At 41.4% G+C, this 20,282-nt stretch overlaps 1 protein-coding gene and 1 pseudogene across 1 annotated transcript in view; both read left to right on the forward strand.

Moving 5' to 3' along the window:
• CTTNBP2 (cortactin binding protein 2) overlaps positions 1 to 20,282 on the forward strand; it is a 179,999-nt gene that overhangs the window by 94,409 nt on the left and 65,308 nt on the right. Inside the window, 1 exon segment of the mRNA XM_054726058.1 lies at positions 11,160 to 11,414. Coding sequence (XP_054582033.1) covers positions 11,160 to 11,414 — 255 coding nt within the window.
• LOC103295936 (translocon-associated protein subunit gamma-like) lies at positions 1,285 to 9,155 on the forward strand (annotated as a pseudogene).

Genomic DNA, 20,282 nt, shown 5'->3' on the forward strand with positions numbered 1-20,282 from the left:
GACCTTTACCTCTGAACCTCCGTTTATTCATCTTTAAAACAGGAAAATAAATACCTATATCCTGACTTTTTTTCAGAATTAGGGGACATAATGAAGGTATAAGTTTTTATTCATTTAACAAACATTTCCCGAGTATCAGCTGTCCTAGGGACTAGAGAGACAGCAGCAGCCAAAACAGCCCCTGCCCTCATCCATATTATGTTCCATTATTGGGGGCGGAGGGGAGGGCAACAATGAACAAATAAGTGACTAGATAGTAGTCGGATGTTTAGGAGATGGCAGTACCTGGGGTCATAAGAATTAATCAGAAAAGTCTTCAGTGACAATGTGACAACTGAACCCAGACCTAAAGGAAGCAAGAGCACAGCCCATGAGAGACGAGGAAAGCTGTGTGCCGGGCCTGAGGAAGAGGAAGTGCAGAGCCCACAAGTGGGAGAGTGGGGCACCCTCAGTGCACCTCAGTGAGGCGTGGGCCGTGGGCGGACTTAGGGTGAAACTGAGTGGTTTTGAACAGAACATGGATATGAACTAACTTTTTTTTTTTTAAATTCTTGCCCAAGGATATGTTTTCATTGATTTTTAGAGAGAGGAAAGGGAGAAAGAGAAACATTGATGAGAGAAAAACATTGATCAGCTGCCTTCCATATACATCCTGACTGAGAATTGAACCCACAACCCTTTGGTGTATGGGATGACTCTCAACACAACTGAATCACCTGGTCAGGGCATGAGTTCACTCATGTTTATAAGAATCACTCTGGCTGCAATGATAAGAAATTGTAAGGGGAAGGGGCAGAACAGATGCATGGAGGCCTGTCAGAAATCTGTTGTTTTAATCCAGGGAAGTAGTAATGGTTTGGATCAAGGTTGAGGGGTGGAGTGAGGAATGTTCCAATTCTGGATGTGTTTTCAAGGTGCATTATATATTTTGTAAAATTCTGTAGAAGTATAAACTGTGGAAACGGTGGCCATGACCGTAATAGAAAAAGTGGTGCATGATGGCTGAGAGGTCAGGCTCCAAAGTAAGACCTTGTGGCTTGAACCTTGCCTCCACGATGCACTGTGACCTTGGGCAAATTATCTTACTGCTCTGCTCCTTGGTTGATCCCTCTACAAAATAAGGCAAATAATGACAGCCATGATTAGGGGTATTAAAATGAAATGAGCCTGTCTATATCAGATGGTTGAGGAGTTGTAATGCATAAATGAAAGGGAGTTTGTGATGAGGTTTGCCGGTTATTTGTGTTGACATTTCTCCTAGGACTGAGGTTTGTTATTGCTAAGATGTGCAGCACCTCACAGCGTTCAGGGTCCCTGTCTAATTTGCTTCAGAACTTGAAGCACTCTGGAAATCCACTGTGGAACCCAGCAGGCCGAGGTAACTATTGACTTCTCCTGGCTCAGTTCTGCTAGCCCTGTACAAGCTGCACAGGTGAAGGGAGACCTAAAAGGCTCAGCCACATGGATATGCATTTGAAATAAAACTTCCCAATGAGCCCTCTGAAATTTGTCTTCATCAAGCTATTGTGATACACTTGAAGACAGAGAAGTCAGTTCTGTGTCCACTGGCATGAGTTTCTCTGACCGGGGCCTGGCTAAGGGCTGGAGGAGTGAAGGAGCTTCCACCATGATCCACTCCTCATTGGGCTCAGCTAGGCAGGATTTTATTTTTGTTAAAGTTGTAATAATCACCAACCTCCAACATAGTCCTGATGAAAGGCAAGTGTAGACATTGTAATTTCTGTACCATAGAGCTCTTCTCTTAATAGAGAATTGACTATACTGGGCAACCATTTCACGGGAAACATCCTTAAAATTTTTTAGGATACTAAGGTGCAGTACCTGTTTTATAGGTCACTCTTAGATCCTGGGTTTTCTTAAGTAATTTCCAAAGAACCAACAATTAATGGTTATAACAGGGATATAAGTTAGGTATAAACATTTTCCATTGAATCCTATTGCTAGAGGTTTTTTTTAAAAAAAAACTTTTTTTAAAATCTGAGAAGATAGTTCAGTGTTATATTTATTCATGTTATTTTATATATTTTATCTAAGAAATATATTTTATCTAAGAAATCTGTGGTGTTACACACATGGATTTCATTATGAAATGATGAAATCCTGCCTTACATGTGAAAAATTAATTTTACAACACAAAGCTGAATGAAAAATAAGTAGTGCCACATAAAAATTTATCACATCCTGTAAGTTGGAGAATCCAGAACTACATGCTCTCAAGCAAGTTTTTGACGAGCCTAACAAAATTGTTGGAAGTACAGAGGTAAACAGTATAATTGATAGAGTATTTTAAGGCAGTATTTCTTGTGACTTTTAATAAGAAATCAAAGGAGAATGGAAGGTGGAAAGTTTTTCAGGATCAGCTGTGTGACCTTTATAATGTAAATTAGGGATGGGTAAGAGCACTTACACTCTGGTGCCTGCATGAGGCTGATACCCAAGTAAAGGTGTCCTCAGCCCAGCACAGAGCAAGCCAAGCCTTACAATGCTTTACCTCGCAGGAGCCCTCCAGGGCCTTGGAGAAAGTAGACCTCGGTACTTGAGTTCTGGCTAGGAAAAGAATTCAGAGACAGGACCCAAACTCGAGAGTGAAAATTTCTTAAAGAAAAGGTACACTCACAAAGAAATTTTGAGTGGGCGTCTCAAAGAGCTCTAGGGTGTGGGCTAGGGTTCATTTTAACCCCTGGGCAGCTGGGGGGGGGGGGGGGTGGTGGTGTGTGGTTAATGCTTTCTTCTTAAAGCTGACCTATCATGGCCTGTCGGGTCATCTGCTGTCCTGGTGTGCAAGTTAGATGGGGCTTTCCTTCAGCCCCCTTGTTCTCCGCTAAGGGTGGGGGTCTACCACAGGACTTAGCCATATGCCAGGGGAGGGAAGGTCAGGGGGAGAATCTGACCTGCATGCCGGGAAACATTCTAGAGGAAGAGAGGATGCCTTAGGGGTGAGGTCTCCATTAACAATATTTATCTCCAACACTTGCTGTACCAGTTTCTCCCAGTGTTAGCTATCCAGGACGTTCTGCCCTGGTCACCGTCTATAACTGGCCCATCGTCTTTGCTCTGTCTAACTACCTACCCCAGGACGACTATATGCTATTTCAGTTGCCGCCCAGCCGTGGCCTTGTTTCAGCCAAGTTGACTTCATTGGTATGTGGTGCAGAACCAGACAAAAAGCCACATTATCAGGGGACAGCATTAACAAATGATCGGACTGTTACCGTTTATGGTCTAGTTTTCTCCGTCATTTTTTTTTTTTAACCACAGAACAAATTATATGAGGTTTATTTTTTCCTTTTTACAAATTTTATTGTTGAAAACATTACATTGGTCCTCCTTTACCCCCATTCACCTCTTCAGCCCACTCCCTTCCCCTCCCTCAGGCCCTCACTACCCCATTGTCTGTGTCCATGGGTTATGCATACAAGTTCATTGATTGATCTCTTCCTACCCACCCTTCCCTGCCTTCCCACTGAGGTTCAGCAGTCTGTTCATGCTTCTATGACTGGGTCTATTTTTGATCATCAGTTTATTTGGTTCATTAGATTCCACATATGATTGAAATCATGTGATACTTATATTTCTCTGACTGGCTTATTTCTCTCAGCATAATACTCGCCAGGTCCATCCATACTGTTGCAGATGGTTAGAGTTCTTTCTTTTTTATTTCCACATAGTATTCCATTGTGTAAATGTACCGTACCTTTTTTATCCACTCATCTGCTGATTGGCACTTAGGCTGTTTCCAAGTGTTAGCTATTGTAAATTGCGCTACTTTGAGCATAGGGGTGCATATATTCTTTCTGATGAGTGTTTCTGGTTTCTTAGGATATATTCCTAGAAGTGGGATGACTGGGTCAAATGGGAGTTCCATTTTTAATTTTTTGAGAAAACTCCATACTGTTTTCCACAATGGCTATACCAATCTGCATTCCACCAGCAGTGTACTAGGGTTCCCTTTTCTCCACAACCTCATCAACATTGTCATTTATTGATTTGTTGATGATAGCAATTCTGACAGGTGTGAGGTGATATCTCATTGTCGTTTTGATTTGCGTCTTCGGATGATTAGTGACTTTGAGCATTTTTTTATATGTCTCTTGGCTTTCTGTATGTCCACTTTGGAGAAGTGTCTATTTAGGTCCTTTGCCCTTTTTAAAATTGGATTGTTTGTCTTCATTTTGTTAAGTTGTATGAGTTCCCTATATATTTTGGAGATTAACCCCTTATTGGATGTATCATTGGCAAATATGTTCTCCCATGCAGTGGACTCTCTTGTTATTTTGTTGATGGTTTCTTTTGCAGTGCAGAAGCTTTGTATTTTGATGTTGTCCCATTTGTTTATTGTCTCTTAGTTTCCATTGTCCTAGATGTATCAATAAACCCTGCTACGGGAGATGTCTGAAATTTTGGTGCCTATGGTTTCTTCTAGGACTTTTATAGTTTCACGTAAGTCTTTTATCCATTTTGAGTTTATTCTTTGAATAGTTTGAGGAGTAGAGGTGTTAGTTCTTCTTTGAATATTTGGTAAAATTCCCCTGTGAATCCGTCTGGGCCAGGGCTTCAATTTGCTGGAAGTTTTTTGATTGTTGCTTCAATTTCATCAATAGTTACCAGTCTAACCAGGTTTTCTGATTCTTCCTAATTGAGTTTTAGAAGATTGTATTTTTCTAGGAATATGTCCATTTTGTCTAGGTTGTCCCATTTGTTGGAATAAAGTTGTTCATAGTATTTTTTGTTTTGTTTTTTACAATCCTTTGTATTTCTATGGGGTTAGTTGTTACTTCACCTCTTTCATTTCTGATTTATTTGGGTCCTCTCTATTTGTTTGCTTGTGAGTCTGGCTAAAGGTTCATCTATCTTGTTTATCCTTTCGAAGAACTAGCTCTTGGTTTTATTGATCTTTCATATTGTTTTTTTGGTCTCTATGTCATTTATTTCAACTCATATGTTTATTATTTCCTTCCTTCTACTTGTTCTAGGCTTTTCTTGTTGTTCTCTAATTCTTTAAGTTGTAGTGTTAGATAACTTATTTTCATTTGTTTCCAGGATGTGTTTTATTTCTTCTTTAATCTCTTTGGTAACCCATTCATTGTTTAATAGCATGCTATTTAGCCTCCATGTATTTGATTGTTTTTGAGTGTTTTTATTGTAGTTGATATCTAATTTCATGCCATTGTGGTCTGAGAAGATGCTTGACATGATTTCAATCTTCTTGAATTTGTAGAGACTTAGCTTGTGTCCTACAGTGTGGTCTATCTTTGAAAATGTCACATGTGCACTTGAGAAGAATGTATATTCTGTTGCTTTGTGATGGAAAGTTCTGATGATATAAATTAGTTCTGTTTTCTAGAGTATCATTTAGGATTGCTGTTCCTTGTTGATTTTTTGTCTAGAAGATTTATTCAGTGATGTCAGTGGGGTATTAAAGTCACCTACTATGATTGTATTGCTGCCAATCTCTCCTTTGATATCCTCCAGAAGTTATTTTATATATTTAGATGTCCCTGTATTGGGTCCATATATGTTTACTGGAGTTATAGCCTCTTGTTGAATCTATTCCTTTAGTATTATAAAGTGGCTTTCCTTTTCTCTTGTTATGGCCTTCACTTTGAGGTCTATTTTATCAGATGTAAGTATTGCTACCCCAGCTATTTTTTTTTTTTTTCATTTCCATTTGCCTGAAAAATGTTTTTCCATCCTTTCACTTTTAGTCTGTGTGAGTCCTTTACTCGAAGGTGGGTCTCTTGTAGACAGCATATATATGGGTCACGTTCCTTATATATTTAGCTACCCTATGTCTATTGATTGGAGCATTTAATCCATTTACATTTAAGGTTATTATTGATAGGTACTTGTTTGTTGCCATTTTTATTCTTTATGCCTATATTTCTTCTTTCCTTTCTATTCCTTCTTTTTACAACAGTCCCGTTAGCATTTCTTGCATTGCTGGTTTGGTGGTAATAAACTCCCGTAGATTATCTTTGTGAAGCTCTTTATTTCACCTTCAATTTTGAATGATAGCCTTGATGAATAGAATATTCTTGGATTCAGTTCCTTGCTTTTCATCACTTTGTATACTTAATTTCATTCCCTTCTGGCCTGATGTGTTTCTGTTGAGAAATCCATTGACAGTCTAATGGGAGATCCCTTGTAGATAACTTTTTGTCTCTCTGTGGCAGCCTTTAAGATTCTTTCTTTGCCTTTTAATTTTGCCAGTTTAATTATATGTCTTGGTGTCAGTCTTTTTTGGGTTCATATTGTTTGGGACTCTCTGTTTTTCTTGGACTGTGTGACCTTTTTCTTCCTAAAGTCAGAAAAGTTTTTTGTCATTTCTTCAAATAGGTTTTTTATTCCTTGCTCAGCTTCCTCTTCTTCTAGTACACATATTATGTTGTTTCATTGCATGTCCCAAAGCTCCCTTAGACTCTCCTGCTTTTAAATTTTTTTTTCCAGTTGCTGCTCTGCTTGGGTGAATTTTTCTACCTTGTCTTCTAACTCACTGATTCCGTCCTCAGCTGCTTCTAGTCTACTGTGGAAACATTCCATTGTGTCCTTTATTGTAGCTATGTCATTCTTCATTTCCTCTTTATTCTTACACATGGTGAATTTCTCGTCCAGTTGTTTGAGCATCCTTATAACCATTACTCTGAATTCTTTATCTGACAAATTGCTTGCCTCCATTTCATTTAGTTCATTTTCTGGTGATTCCTTCTTTTCTTTCATTTGGGGGTTGTTTCTTTGTCTCCCCATTTTTGCTGCTCCTTTGTAATTGTTTCTATGTATTATATCAAACCGATAGGCCACTCAGAGTTTTTTGGAGTGGTCTTATGTAGTAGATGTTTTGTGGTACCCAGTGGTGCAGTCTCTCAGGTCACCCTGGGCTGGGTGTTCTAGGGAGGCCTCCTACGTGAGATATTTGGGTTCTCCTGATGTAGTTGGGTCTTGAATGTTATTATCCCTTTCATGGATAGAGTCTCCTCTCAGGGTGTCTGTTTATGTGGCTCACTCCCTACCACACTGTGCTAGCCGTTGTGGAGGTGCTGACTGAACAGCACAAAATGCAACACGAAAACACATGACATAGAAGGAACAGTGCATGAATATACACAAGACACTTGTAACCCCAACAAAAGTGACCACCAGAGAAAAGAGAAGTAGAAAAGATAGAAGAGAGCAAGAATGATAGAGAGAAGGAAGGAAGAAGGAAGAGGAAGAGGAAGAGGAGGGAGGGAGGGAGGATATGGGAATAAAACACAACAAAATAAACCAAAAACAAATAAACCAAAAAGCATAAAAGAGAACACCCCAGAAGTTGGGGGGAGGGGGAGGGGTGCAGAATCTGTATAGACGAAAAGCTTAAATAAAGAAAATAAGGCCGGCTCCTGCTCCACCATTGCTCTCAAAGGCAGCTCCAAGCAGCCGTCTGAGGAGGACCTGCTCCTTCAGGATTTCAGTCGCATCCTCTTAGCCAAGTCCTCTGCCCTCTTCTTTGGGAATGCCTTCATCGTATCCGCCATCCCCATCTGGTTATACTGGCAAATATGGCATATGGATCTTATTCAGTCAGCTGTTCTGTATAGTGTGATGACCCTAGTAAGCACTTATTTGGTAGCCTTTGCCTACAAAAATGTGAAATTTGTACTCTACCACAAAGTAGCACAGAAGAGGGAAGATATTGTTTCCAAAGAAGTGACTTGAAAACTTTCTGAAGCTGATAATGCAAAGATGTCTCCAAAGTAAAAAGATGAAATATTCTTGTTGGAGAAGAATGAAGTTGCTGAGTATGAAGCTACATTTTCCATCTTCTGTAACAACACCCTATTCCTGGTCTTGGTCATTGTTGCATCCTTCTTTATGTTGAAGAATTTCAACCCCACAGTGAACTATATTCTGTCCATAAGTACTTCATCAGTTCTCATCACCCTCCTGTCCACTGGCTCCAATAGACCATGTCAGCTTCACCCTTGGCTTTGTATCTATGAGTGGTCAGTGCTATCTGGAAAAGTAGTTGGATGGTCAGGGTGGGAGACACATAGATCTTATAGTCTGGAGCTTGAGGGTTTGAAAGACCCAACAAAATGTAATTCAGTATTTGTTCATTGGCTCTTTTTTGACAAACTGTTGAAATTACATGACTTGAATTCCAGAACAGTTATTAGTAAGGCAAATATATCTGGCAGTGTGCTATAATCTCAAGAGGAGAAAATAACTTGTTTCCTTGATCTGTCAGAGGTCACAGTAACCTGGACTGAACTGTTAGTATTTGTCATAGTAGCGAGAAGTTAATATCTGGTTCTGTGTGTTTGGAGCTGTAAATATCAGAATTAATCCTCTTTCCTCCCTTTCCCCCTGCCTGGGGGTGGGATTGAACTGCATGTTTATAAGTCTCTGAATTTGTGATTTGAAATAGCTCAATTAAAGTTAAAAAATAGTATCTCCAATTTGGGGAAGAAAAAAGAAAAGAAAAGAAGGTTAAGGAATTGGAGGGATAGGGAAAGGACCACAATTTAGAGTAAAGGAGGGAGAAAGGAAATGAGGAGATAAAAAGAAAAAATATATTTTTTAAAAGAAATAGAGGAGAGAACATATACACCTGAATTTAGGGAGTGAAACAAGTTTAAATAGAAGAGCAAGAGAAGAGAGAAAAAAAATTGAGTAGTGAAGAAAAAGAAAAGAGAAGGGGAAATGGAGTAGGAGCAGGGAGGAGTAAATTATATATGAATAAACCAACAGAGAGTAGCATAATAACAGGTCAATAAAGCAGATAAAGAATATCAATTTTAAAAAGGAGGGGAAGGAAAGAGAAATACTAAAACAGAGAAAGGAGAAGGAAAATGTGAGGGGAAAAAGTGAAGAAAGGAAGAAAAAGGTGCAAAAAACAAAAAATAAAAATTTTTTTTTAATGAAAATAAAAAAGTGAAGTGAAGGGTCCTTCGCTTCAACCGAGTTTAATGCCCCATGGGAGCTGGTTTAGGTCCCCACTCTTCTGTTCTGTCTGCCAATGCTGGGCTTCCTGTTAGGTACTTAGGTGCCAACTACTGTCAGGCACTGTCTTTTGGCTTTTAGCTTCCTGCCTGAAGCTCCAGGTGATCCACCGGTCTCTGCTTGTGTCTGTCCCCACAGGCCTAGACTGCAAGTAGGCGGGACAAATCTGCCCTCTTGGTCTGTTTCTGACCGGGCTTTAGGTGGGGTTGGTGCTGTTTCACTTTCAGTGAATATGATGGATGTTTTTTCCTGTCCCAGAGCTACTCCTCCGCGAGTGGCCCAAAATATTACTCTGTCCTTGTTTGGACAGCCATCCTTGTATGGCAATCAATGGGGCTGGCTGGCAACCTGGAGTTTTTATCAGTCTGGTTCCCAGAAGAGTGGGGCAGAGGGCCCCTCATGGAATCCAGTCACTGAGGGCTCCTTGAGACTATTCAGACCCACAAGCGTGGTCTCTGCCTTTGTTTCCTCTGTAAAGCTCAAATTGCAGGGTGTGGCAGGCTGTATCTCCTGCCTGAGGCTACTGGGAGGGGCTAGCTCTTTCCGAAGAGAAATGGCCCTTTAGGTTTGGAAGCCTGAGAACGTCCTAGTGCAGGACTCCTGGCCACATCTCCCAGCCCTGCTTCCCTCCTCAGCCTCTCCTCAGGAACCTCACGTCCGTGCCCCGCTCCCTACCACCCCTCTCAAGCCCTCGCCACGCTTCCTACCAGTGTCCAGGCATTTTCTGTCCTTCCTTAAAATTGCCCCCTGAGCTGGGCCTAATTTATTACTTTCGGGTGGATGTTCTCTGATTTAGTTGTATTTCCAGTCTGGCCCTGAGACGAGGTGCACTACACGTCTGACTATTCGGATGCCATATTTTCTTCCTCTTCTCCTTATCTTGTACCCTATTTTTTTTTTTAACTGCTGAAGCTCACTGAGAGATATTTAGTATAGCAATATGAAATGCCACATTAAAAAAAAGCTTGCCAATGGGAAAATAAAGATAGGAAAATAAAATAAAGCTAAAACACAGATCACCAAAATAAAGCTCAGTATATTTTTTGTAATGAAAGTCTTAAAAATTTAATGAAGATAGGTACATGAGTAGAAGGAGACCCATCTCTATATAAAAAATGTTTTGCTCTACAGGGGACCATATTTTCCCTAGACTAGTGCTTGTCACACTCTAGTGCATCAGGATCACCTGAAGCACTTGTTAAAATGGAGATTGCTGCCCCCCCCCCCCCCAAAGAGTTTCTGATTCTGTAGGTTTTGAGTAATGCTCAAGATTTTGCATTTCTAACAAGTTTCGGGGTGGTGCTGCTGCTGCTGGTTTTGGGACCACACCTGAGAACCATTGCCCTAGAAAAGACTTGAGTCTACTCCAGCAGCCAGCTAGGTGAATGATGGAGGCTCCCAGGTAACATTTAGAGACTAGGCCCAGTCATTTTAGTTGGAAATGTTGTAAGTTTGCATGTATCGGTGACCCACTGCAATCACAGAACACTCAATAGAGGCCCATGGGCACCCCATGAAGTACTTTGGCTTTGTTTTCTTGTATGTCTAGCTTTTCTCTATTATTAAGAATCTTCTGGAATCATTGACAAAATTTTAAGATCACTACAATTAGGATTCTACCCTATAAGTAAAACTGGCTTATAATAGCATTCATTTAATACATTGCTAATAACATTGTAGTTATATATACATTTCAAAAAATTATAAGCCAGTTTTACTTATAGGGACTCTACCCTATAAGTAAAACTGGCTTATAATAACATTCATTTAATACATTGCTAATAACATTGTAGTTATATATACATTTCAAAAAATCGTTTTATGCTAAAGTTCATTCTCTTTTATAGTATTAAATTGAGATTTGGGTTTTCCATACATAATACTTTATTACTTCTTGGGTAGTATCTACTCACTTCAAATGATTAATATTAAGTGGAAATTCTTACAAAATAGCAAACATGAGTCATAGCAATGAGAAATACACTAACTGACAGGTCAGAGAACTTGACTCAACTCATCAGTGATATTCAGGATTGGAACGCCTGCTTTTCCCAGCTCAGAGGTCCAAGCCCAGAAACATTTAGAGGTGAACTTCAAGTAATGCTGTTCTCAATATTAGTGTTGTAATTAACTATTTCCCTTGGTCATTTTATTTTCAGGATGGCTGGACACCAGTTCACACAGTTGTGGACACTGGTCATGTGGACAGCCTCAAGCTTCTTATGTACCATAGAGCACCAGCTTGTGGAAAATCCTTGCATGAGGAGGAGACCAAGTCAGATGTCTTGGACTTGGATGGAGAAGAAGAGAGTCCTGAAGGCACAGCCAAACCTGTTGTTTCTGCAGACCTCATTAACCATGCCGACATAGAAGGCTGGACTGCTGCCCATATTGCTGCTTCAAAGGGTTTTAAGGTGTGTCAGGTAGCAGCTGACCTCATCACACAGCTGTAATTTGATGAGTGGCAATGTTATCTGTTGTTGACTTGTGTGTATGTCAGTGGATAATAGAAGACTAAGTGGTACCATTGCAGGAGATGATTAGCTACCTATATGAACTGACTTTTTTCTGTCCAGCCGGTACAGTCAAGAGTATATGAGACTTTTTGTAAAAAATATGTTTGGAGTTTGTTAACAAGAAATGTGGGAGTAATTTTAGATATTTTATCTCATCTAAAATTAGGAAAAAATGGTTGGTATTGATTTAGTCTGCTGGGTTGTTTGATTCAGTACCAAGGCCATGATACTAGTTAGAGGGAAGGCCAAGTCTCAAATACATGCCCTCGAACAAGAACAGCCTCATTACACCCTGTATTTGCTGGCCTACTCATAGAGGAAGCTCTGGATTCTGATTATTAAGGAAATAACATAATATGGTGAGCCATCTATTTATGCTTCATTTTTTGTAGTTAAGCCACTTTGGAAAGAATATACTCTAGCAATAATGAGTTATTAGAAAACTTCTGAGTGCAGGGCACTGTGTGTGCTATCATTTGTAGGGATCATTTATGCCATGAGGTAACTCTTAGACCAGTGGTAAGGGTGTGGGGTACAAGAAAACTGTAGGATAAGAGAAGTACAAAAAATTAAACCAAGGTAATACAATGTCAACTATAATTGAAAATAAATTTTCTTAAAAAGTAGGGTAATAAGTGTGATTAGAAGAGTATAATAATGGACATTTTTGTTTTTGTGGAAAAAATGGAGAGAATGCATATATTTCAGAGAGCAGAGTCGCAGGGATGTTGGGTTCATAAATGACTCATTCTAGAGGAGATGGAAATCATTTGGAGCTTTACAGAGTGAGTTAGATTTGCCATCATCACTGGGGAAGAGAGTAGTTCAGATGGAGGGAGCAAGAGGAACAGAGAGTGGGAAGGGCAGGTGGGTAACAGCTCCAATTGATCTAATGAAGAGTAGTGAGAAGAAATAAGACTGGACTGGGAATATCATGTGATGTCATGGACCTTCAGTGACATATTAAGAAGTTTGGGCTTTATTTCCTAGTCAGAGTAAAGCTACTGGAATGAGCAAAATAATTAACTAGGTTAAAGATTATGAGGGTGGTAGAAATAATAAGAGATATTACAGGCTAGAAATACCCTAAGGATTGAAGACAAATTAGATATGGGAAATGAGGGTGCTGAATAGAAGGATAACAGTGATGTTCCCCGAAAGAGAAAAGAGGCGTCATTGTGATCAAGAAGATAGAATGTGAGTTTAGACATGCTGAATTTAAGTGCTGTGTTATGTCCATCCAGACGGAGACATCAAGAATAGATAAAAATGTGTCCTTGGAGCTCCTTGTTGGATAACTTCTGTTATTGTGAATTGCATTGGATGCCAGAAAGGAGTATGAAAGGGGTAGTTTGCAACCTGTCTTCACCCCTAAAAGAAAATCTTTGAGTATAAAACAATATGTTACTGATAAGAGGGGTGTACGTGTGCTCAACCTAAAGGCAAAAAGCAAAAACAAAAGAGTGAAGCAGAACCTGAGCATGACTGATCTAGAATATTCAGCTAATGAGCCTCGTGCTAGGCAGAGAGAGGAACCTGCTCCCCGGCTTGCGTCACCCTGCAGTGTAGGGCACAGTGTTGGAGCTCAGCTCCTTAATTAGGACTCCTTGTTAGGCCTGGTGCTTTTGATAATCAAGGATGGCATATGGCTACCCATGCCCCTGGCAGGTGTGGGTGCTCTGTCGTTGTTGAATAAAGGGAACTGTAACCTCTCCCTCACTTAGAAGATGTCTCACCCTGTATTCTCTTACTTTAAGAAGCATAAGATGAATTTTGAATAAGAAAAGGAATATTTTAAAAAAAGAGATTGACTGACAATATTCACACACCTCTAAGTCAAATAATAGATTACAATAATAGATTTATTTTAGCCCTGGAGTAGATACGTAATCTTCCAATCTAACTTCATTTTATGAATTTTATGATGATAAGTACATTTAAACCCTGGAGAGATTAATAGATAGAAGTTGGGAAGGAAGCCCAGATTGCCTGATTTAATTACTCTTCACACTATACCATGCTGCCTTCCTTCCTAGTGAAAGGCATTGGAAAATATTCTTGAATCCTTTGCCTAATACAAAGTTTATGTTCTGTCTGAGGTAGCTCTCCATAGAGGTAATCCATTTTACAACTAAGTTATATAAAGACCAGTTTTCTGTGAAAAAAAAAAAAAGTCTGAAGTAATCATGTGAGTAAAAAGGTTCTGCACTGACCACAAGCTGAGGCCCAAAAAGACAAATATTTTTCCCCTCTATGGTAGTACATATGTGTCCAGACTACATAAGGTAGTAGTACTGTCAGCCAAGAAGATTTCCACTGTTTTTCAATAAAGCATCGTGGGATTTCAGAGTTCAAAGATACATAGCTCATCCAGTATAATCACCTCGTCTTACAGATGAAAAAATTAATTCTTGGAAAATAGCATAACTCATTCTCCAAGGTCAATTCATAGAAGATCAGATTCCCAAATCAGTACTTTTTCCATTTTTGTCCTTGGTCTTTTTCCCAAAGGTTAAGCAATTTATGCAGATCGTGAGTTAGTGTTTGGTAATAGGAGTTCCTCACACTAAAGCTGGCCGGTGACGATGACGACTCCAGAGCTGAACGAATCACTGAGGGTGAACCTTTGTTTTCATCACTTAGAATGAGCAGGCAGAAGCGTTTCTTAGCGAAACTGTTCTGTCATGAGAACTTTGACATGTCAAGTTCCTGCAGAGAAACATATTAGGGAGGTTGTGTGCTGTTGAAGCTCTCATATAAAGAGAGTATTTTTAAAAATATATATATATATACATTCTAGAGGCCTGTTGCACAATATTCATGCAAGAATAGGCCTTCCTTCCCCTGGCTTCACTCCCAGCTGCCCAGGAGCGGGCAAGTCCTCACTCCCAGCCCGCCCGGGAGCGGGCAAGTCCTCGCTTCTGTCCGGAGCACCGCTCCTGTAGCTCCCTCCGCCGCCCTCCCACCCCCTCATAGCAGGCGTCCCGCCCCTCTCAGCCGCTCTGTGCCTGCATATGCAAATTAACCCACCATTTTTGTTGGGTTAATTTGCATATTCACTCTGATTGGCTGTGGGCATAGCGGAGGTATGGTAAATTTACATGTTTGTCTATTATTAGGTAAGATGTTTTTATTGATTTCAGAGAGGAAGGGAGAGGGAAAGATAGAAACATCAATGATGAGAGAGAATTATTGATCATCTGCCTCCTGCACATCCCCCATGGGGATCAGGTCTGCAAACCTGGGCATGTGCCCTGACCAGAAATTGAACCATGACCTCCTGGTTCATAGGATCATGCTCAACTACTGAGCCACATCAGCCAGGTGATTGTTTATTTGGGGGACTGTGTGTCCTTTTTACTGCAGGAGTAGATTGTATCCTATCTAATAAAAGAGTAATATGCAAATTGACCATCACTCCAACACACGAGATGGCTGCCCCCATGTGGTCAAAGATGGCTGCCCCCATGTGGACACAAGATGGCCACCACAAGATGGCTGGCAGAGGAGGGAAGTTGGGGCCAGCAGGGGAGGGCATTTGGGAGGGACCAGGCCTGCAAGGGAGGGCAGTTGTAGGCGATCGGGCCAGCAGGGGAGGGCAGTTAGGGGTGACCAGGCCGACAGAGGAGGGAAGTTGGGGGCAACCGGGCCTGCAGGGAAGGGCGGTTGGGGGGGACCCAGGCTTGCAGGGGAGAGCAGTTAGGGGTGATCAGGCTGGCAGAGGAGGGAAGTTGGGGGCAAACAGGCTGGCAGGGGAGCAGTTAGGCATCAATCAGGCTGGCAGGGGAGTGATTAGGGGGTGATCAGGCTGGCAGGCAGAAGTGGTTAGGGGCAATCAGGAAGGCAGGCAGGCGAGCGGTTGGATGCCAGCAGTCCTGGATTGTGAGAGGGATCACAGATTGGAGAGGGTGCAGGCTGGACTGAGGGACACACACACACACACACACACACACACACACACACACACACCATGCACGAATTTCGTGCACTGGGCCTCTAGTAGTTTATATATTGCCAAAGCAGTGGCTTCTTACCACTCATGCTCTTATGTGGTCTCTCTGGGTTAACTGTATAATGCCAACTCCTCCCCCAAAACTCTTCCATTCTTTGTTTCCACTCTGACTTTGATAACAAGGTTTTTTCTTTGTTTTTCCAGATTTTTCTCTTTTGTTTCACCATAAGCAGCTTCCAAGCTCCATTCACAGCTGGCTAGTCCTGCTTTTTAAGAACTCACCCAGTCTTTCAACTTCAACTGGGCTTCTGCTATAACTAGTCCCAAACCCTAATCTCCACACCTGGCTTTTTAATTGTCTTCTGGACATTTATTTCCAGCATCCTAGAAGTCATCTCTGGGCGGGCCAGTGTCCTCGGGGCAGGTGGTGGCCCTCTTGCTGCCCTCTCCAGGCCATTCTTGCATTGTGTTAGGATTGTGGTCTGCCTGATGCATTGTTTGCTTGTAAACAGGTGAGTGTCAGGCATTTCCTGTCACGCTGTAGCATCCACCCAGCTGGGTGGTCTGGAAGAAGTGTGTGTCTCAAGTGCACAGGCCAACATGCATCCCCAAGATTTCTATTCCCTCTTCCTAGGCAATGGCTGAACAGAGAAAATGATGATTAGAAGTCACTAAATCTCTTCCTTGTCACATAGAGTTGGGTAACTGGCTGAGAGGAGAAAGACAGGATACCTATGAAGTTGAACCATGATAAATAGAATCTCTTCTTTGGAATCTGTTTTTTGTGCTTTTGATTCTCCATGATTATTCCCTTAATTTTTATAAAATTATTTTTGAAAAGCCAGTCTCACTTAGCTCTGTGTAAGCAAAGGGAAGGCAATTTTTTTTAAACACACATTCCACAATGTTCAGTGCAGAGAATGGTATTCTTGCTTAATTTGAGCAGCAGTGATTAACTGACAGAACCCTAACAGATTCTAACATAAACTTAGTCAACTAATTTATTCTAACATAAACTTCTAACAGACACACTCCACCCTTCACCCAGGACGTGGACTTTCCAGTGTTTTCCCTAATGCCTTCCATTGACCTGGATTTTGACCCTGTTCTCCTCACTCTGTACTTTCTCCCTTGAATGATCTTATTGATCCCCAAGATACAGTCTATTAGAAATCCCAAAATCGTACCTCTGGCCCAACTTACTGTTTCCTGAATCCATCCAGGAAAGTTCTATCCAAAATGGCCAATTTACAGGACATTTCCTTAATAACTAGAGGAACGGACTTCCCAGTCTGGCCAGTACAGTCCTTTATTATGCCTGTCATCCCGGTGTTATTAATAACTGGTATTATTAAGTTTTTACTCTTAAAAGTGTCCCAGCTTAGAAAATTATATGGTAACCTTGTTGATGACCAAATTCATTTTTGCTTCCACCAAACAGCTCCAAGTGGGTGAATCCTTGGGCTCCCACGTTCATGCTCCTTAGCCAGTCTGCTGCATCTCTTGTTCTTCCTCTGAATCTAAAAACATTGCCTGCCATTACGTTTACTTATTCTGTCTTCCTAATTTAATGATTTCCATTGATCAATACAACTCTAGATTTTATTCTTTGATAAATGAATTTTGAATATGTTGCCTCCTCCTTGCCCCATGAGCACTGTCCTTGGAGCGCCCTCATTACCTGCTGTCTGGACTTGGGCGGGCGCCTAGCGGGGTCTCTTCAGCCAGTCACTTCCACTCTTCACACTGCCATGCCAGGGGCCTTTCTAGCAGGGACCATGGTCATGTCATTCACCTGCTTAACGTCTGTACAAGGCTCTGTCACTTCCAGGGTAAATGTCACACCTTTATCGTGACAGATAGGTTCCTTCCTGGCCTGGCCTCAGTCTACCTCCTCGAGCACACTTCCTGTCTCCTTCCGTAATGCATTCTGTGATCCAACCATGCGCTGCCGGCTGCTGTGCAGACATCCTGTGCTTTCTCTTCCCTCCCGGCCTTTGCATCTGCTGTTCCCATTACCTCAAGTGGCCTCCTCTCCTGTCCTGACCCATCCCTGCCTGGAAAACATCTCCGCTGAAGTCTTGGCTTCCAGGAGTGAGATATTCCCAGGGCACCTCTTGACACTTCACTTAGAGAGCTTGAACTTCAAAACTGTAATTGTTTGCATGCCTGTCTCCCTTTCTGCCTCCTTCCCCAAATCACTTTTCCGTCTTTGTATATACTGTTCCCAGCAGACTTTCTGGCCCCTAAGTACCAATTGTTTGCCAGCCAGTGGGGCTCAGTGGACTGAGTGTCATCCCATGCACCAAGAGGTTGCTGGTTCGATTCTCGGGCTGTGGTCAGGGCACGTGCCCAGGTTGTGGGCTCGATCCCCAGTAGTGGGTGTCCAGGAGGCAGCCGATCAATATTTTTATCTCTCCATTTCCTTTCCTCTCTCTCTAAAATCAGTAAAAAACATATTTTTTAAGAAGTACTAAATGTACCTTTTAACAGGTCTCCTTCCTGTCACCCTGTTCCTTTCCAATATATCTTCCAAATGCACCAGCTGGTTTTCAGAGCTGAGCCGACCGTGGCACTGGCTACCTGAACATACCCTCATGCCTATAGAGAAGCATCCAAACCCTTCAGCACTCAGTTCTCCACAGCTGACTCCAGCCATCTTCATTTCTGACCACTCACCCCAAAATCTACTTTTTTGCTTATGCTATCACTTCCCATTTGTACAGCCTTCAGCTCCCCTGCCCTGCAAACCTGGGTACACTCACACCCAAGGTTGTTCCCAGAACCTGCACTGGACCTGACCTCCTGGACATCTGCAAGCTGCTTTCACGTTTGCTCCCTCTGTTCGATCTCCGACTCTCAGCTCTCTGCCTTGACTCTGCCTTTAACTCTAGCTCTTTGGACTAGGGGTTTCTACTTAGTCCCCTGGGCACCGACCCTTATTTCTCAGCTTTCCTTAAAGGACCATGGTAGAGTTGGTTCATTGGCCCTCACCATCTCTTCTACGTTTCCTCTGTAATAACGGATCCTGCAGTTTTCAGAGGGGCCCCTGACCACCTAAAATGAAGACTTGCCTTCTGCAGCCTCAACTGAGGTAACGGTGGCCACCTACCTAAGTCGGGGTAAATGGGATGTGAGCGGAATTAAAAGCTGAAGCCTATGCTGCTGCTTTTTAAAGCCCCTGTTATTGCAGATGTATCTGTATGGTAACTAGGACTTTGGCTTGAACTCATCTAGATCTCTTGCTCTTCTATAGGACACCCTGCCCCATTTAGGCCCCTGGGGAATCCATTTCCAGAACCAGGGACTGGCATCTCAACATTGATCCTCTTCACACAATGCCACCTGTCAAGAAAGATGTTAGATTCTTTTCTTCACCTTCCCTCCACATAGTAAAATTTTGTCCATCATTGCAACAGCCCCCTTTCCTGTGTACAATTTCCCCATGTCTAACCTCACTACATTTTGTGTTCCTCCCTAAGGAGAACTGTTATCTTATTCATTGCCACAGTCCTTGGCTCTAACATAGCACCTGGCACATGCTTAGTATCTCTTTCGTAAAGTTGTGTGGATTGATGAGCACTAAGTGCTTGTAAAGTAGTTGTAGCTGTTGTCACACAGCAGTTGTGTTCCCCACTGAGCCCAGCGGATTGCTGTAGAATTCACACCTGTAGCTGTTTTTGGATATGTGATATCCTGTTACCTTTCTGACATTTTTTACTTCATTAAAGAGAAAGTCACTGCTTGTATATATTGCCTGCTGACTTAACTGAGTCATAATACAAATTATATATAACATTCTTTATGGATCAGAAATAAAAATCTTACAGATTTGGGTTACATCTTTTATCATTTCTGTTTGTAATTTAAAGTAACATCACCCAGAATTATATTAAGATCAGAGACATTTGTTGATGTGATGAATATTCAGGCTCTTTTCTAATTGGTGATGTTATGTTGATTATAATAACAGCAGGTAATAAATATCGAGAGTTTAGCAAGTGCTGAGAATATAAGAGCTTTTTATGCATCTTTCCTGTAAGTCACATAACAGCTCTATGAAATATAAATATTTGAAACATAGATAAGGAAACTGAAGCAAAAAATGTTAATTGGTTTGCCAAAAACATAGATGAAATAATTTATATATTGGCAGGGTTATAATCCAAGTCTGTATTGTCTTTTACCTGCTTTTGCTGCAGGTGCTAACTTGCATAAAAAATGTATTGTTTTTTCTCTTTTATAATCTGGGAATTCACAAAGTTTAGTGCTCAGACTGCATTCTACTTAATCCTCATTTTAGAGCTAATCTCTAAATCGGCATTTCTGAATTTCTTACTATCTTACGCATTCACAGGTTTTGTGAAAATTAATAAACAGTTTTATTAGAATTGTTATTTATATATTGACTTTGTTTTCACATAATTTCTTGACTTAGTGACTTCTTAAATCTGAACCTCAGCCTCATGAAGCCAGACTTCGATTACAATCATAGAGGAAATCCTTCCCACCTGGGAGGGACGGTGAGCATCAGGTGTCCTGGCTGATTCCCTTTGCAGGCAGGCGATTGTCTCTACCCAGGGGTCCTCTGGTTCAGCTTCTCCATTTTGTGGGTCCCAAGGCCTAGTCTCCCATCCCCACAGAGTCCCAAAGCAGTCTCTACATCAGCTTAGCTCTTGAACCAACGCTGGCTTCCTGTTCAAATTTCACTTAATTGGTGGTTTCAGCTTACTCCTTGGTTTTCTTTCTAGCCCTTAGGGATTTCCTGTACTTCCTTGTGAATTCTGGTTGCATTTCAAGTATGTTTTGGGGGC

The sequence above is a fragment of the Eptesicus fuscus genome, chromosome 14, assembly GCF_027574615.1.
Source record: "Eptesicus fuscus isolate TK198812 chromosome 14, DD_ASM_mEF_20220401, whole genome shotgun sequence".
NCBI classification, from domain to species: Eukaryota; Metazoa; Chordata; class Mammalia; order Chiroptera; family Vespertilionidae; genus Eptesicus; species Eptesicus fuscus.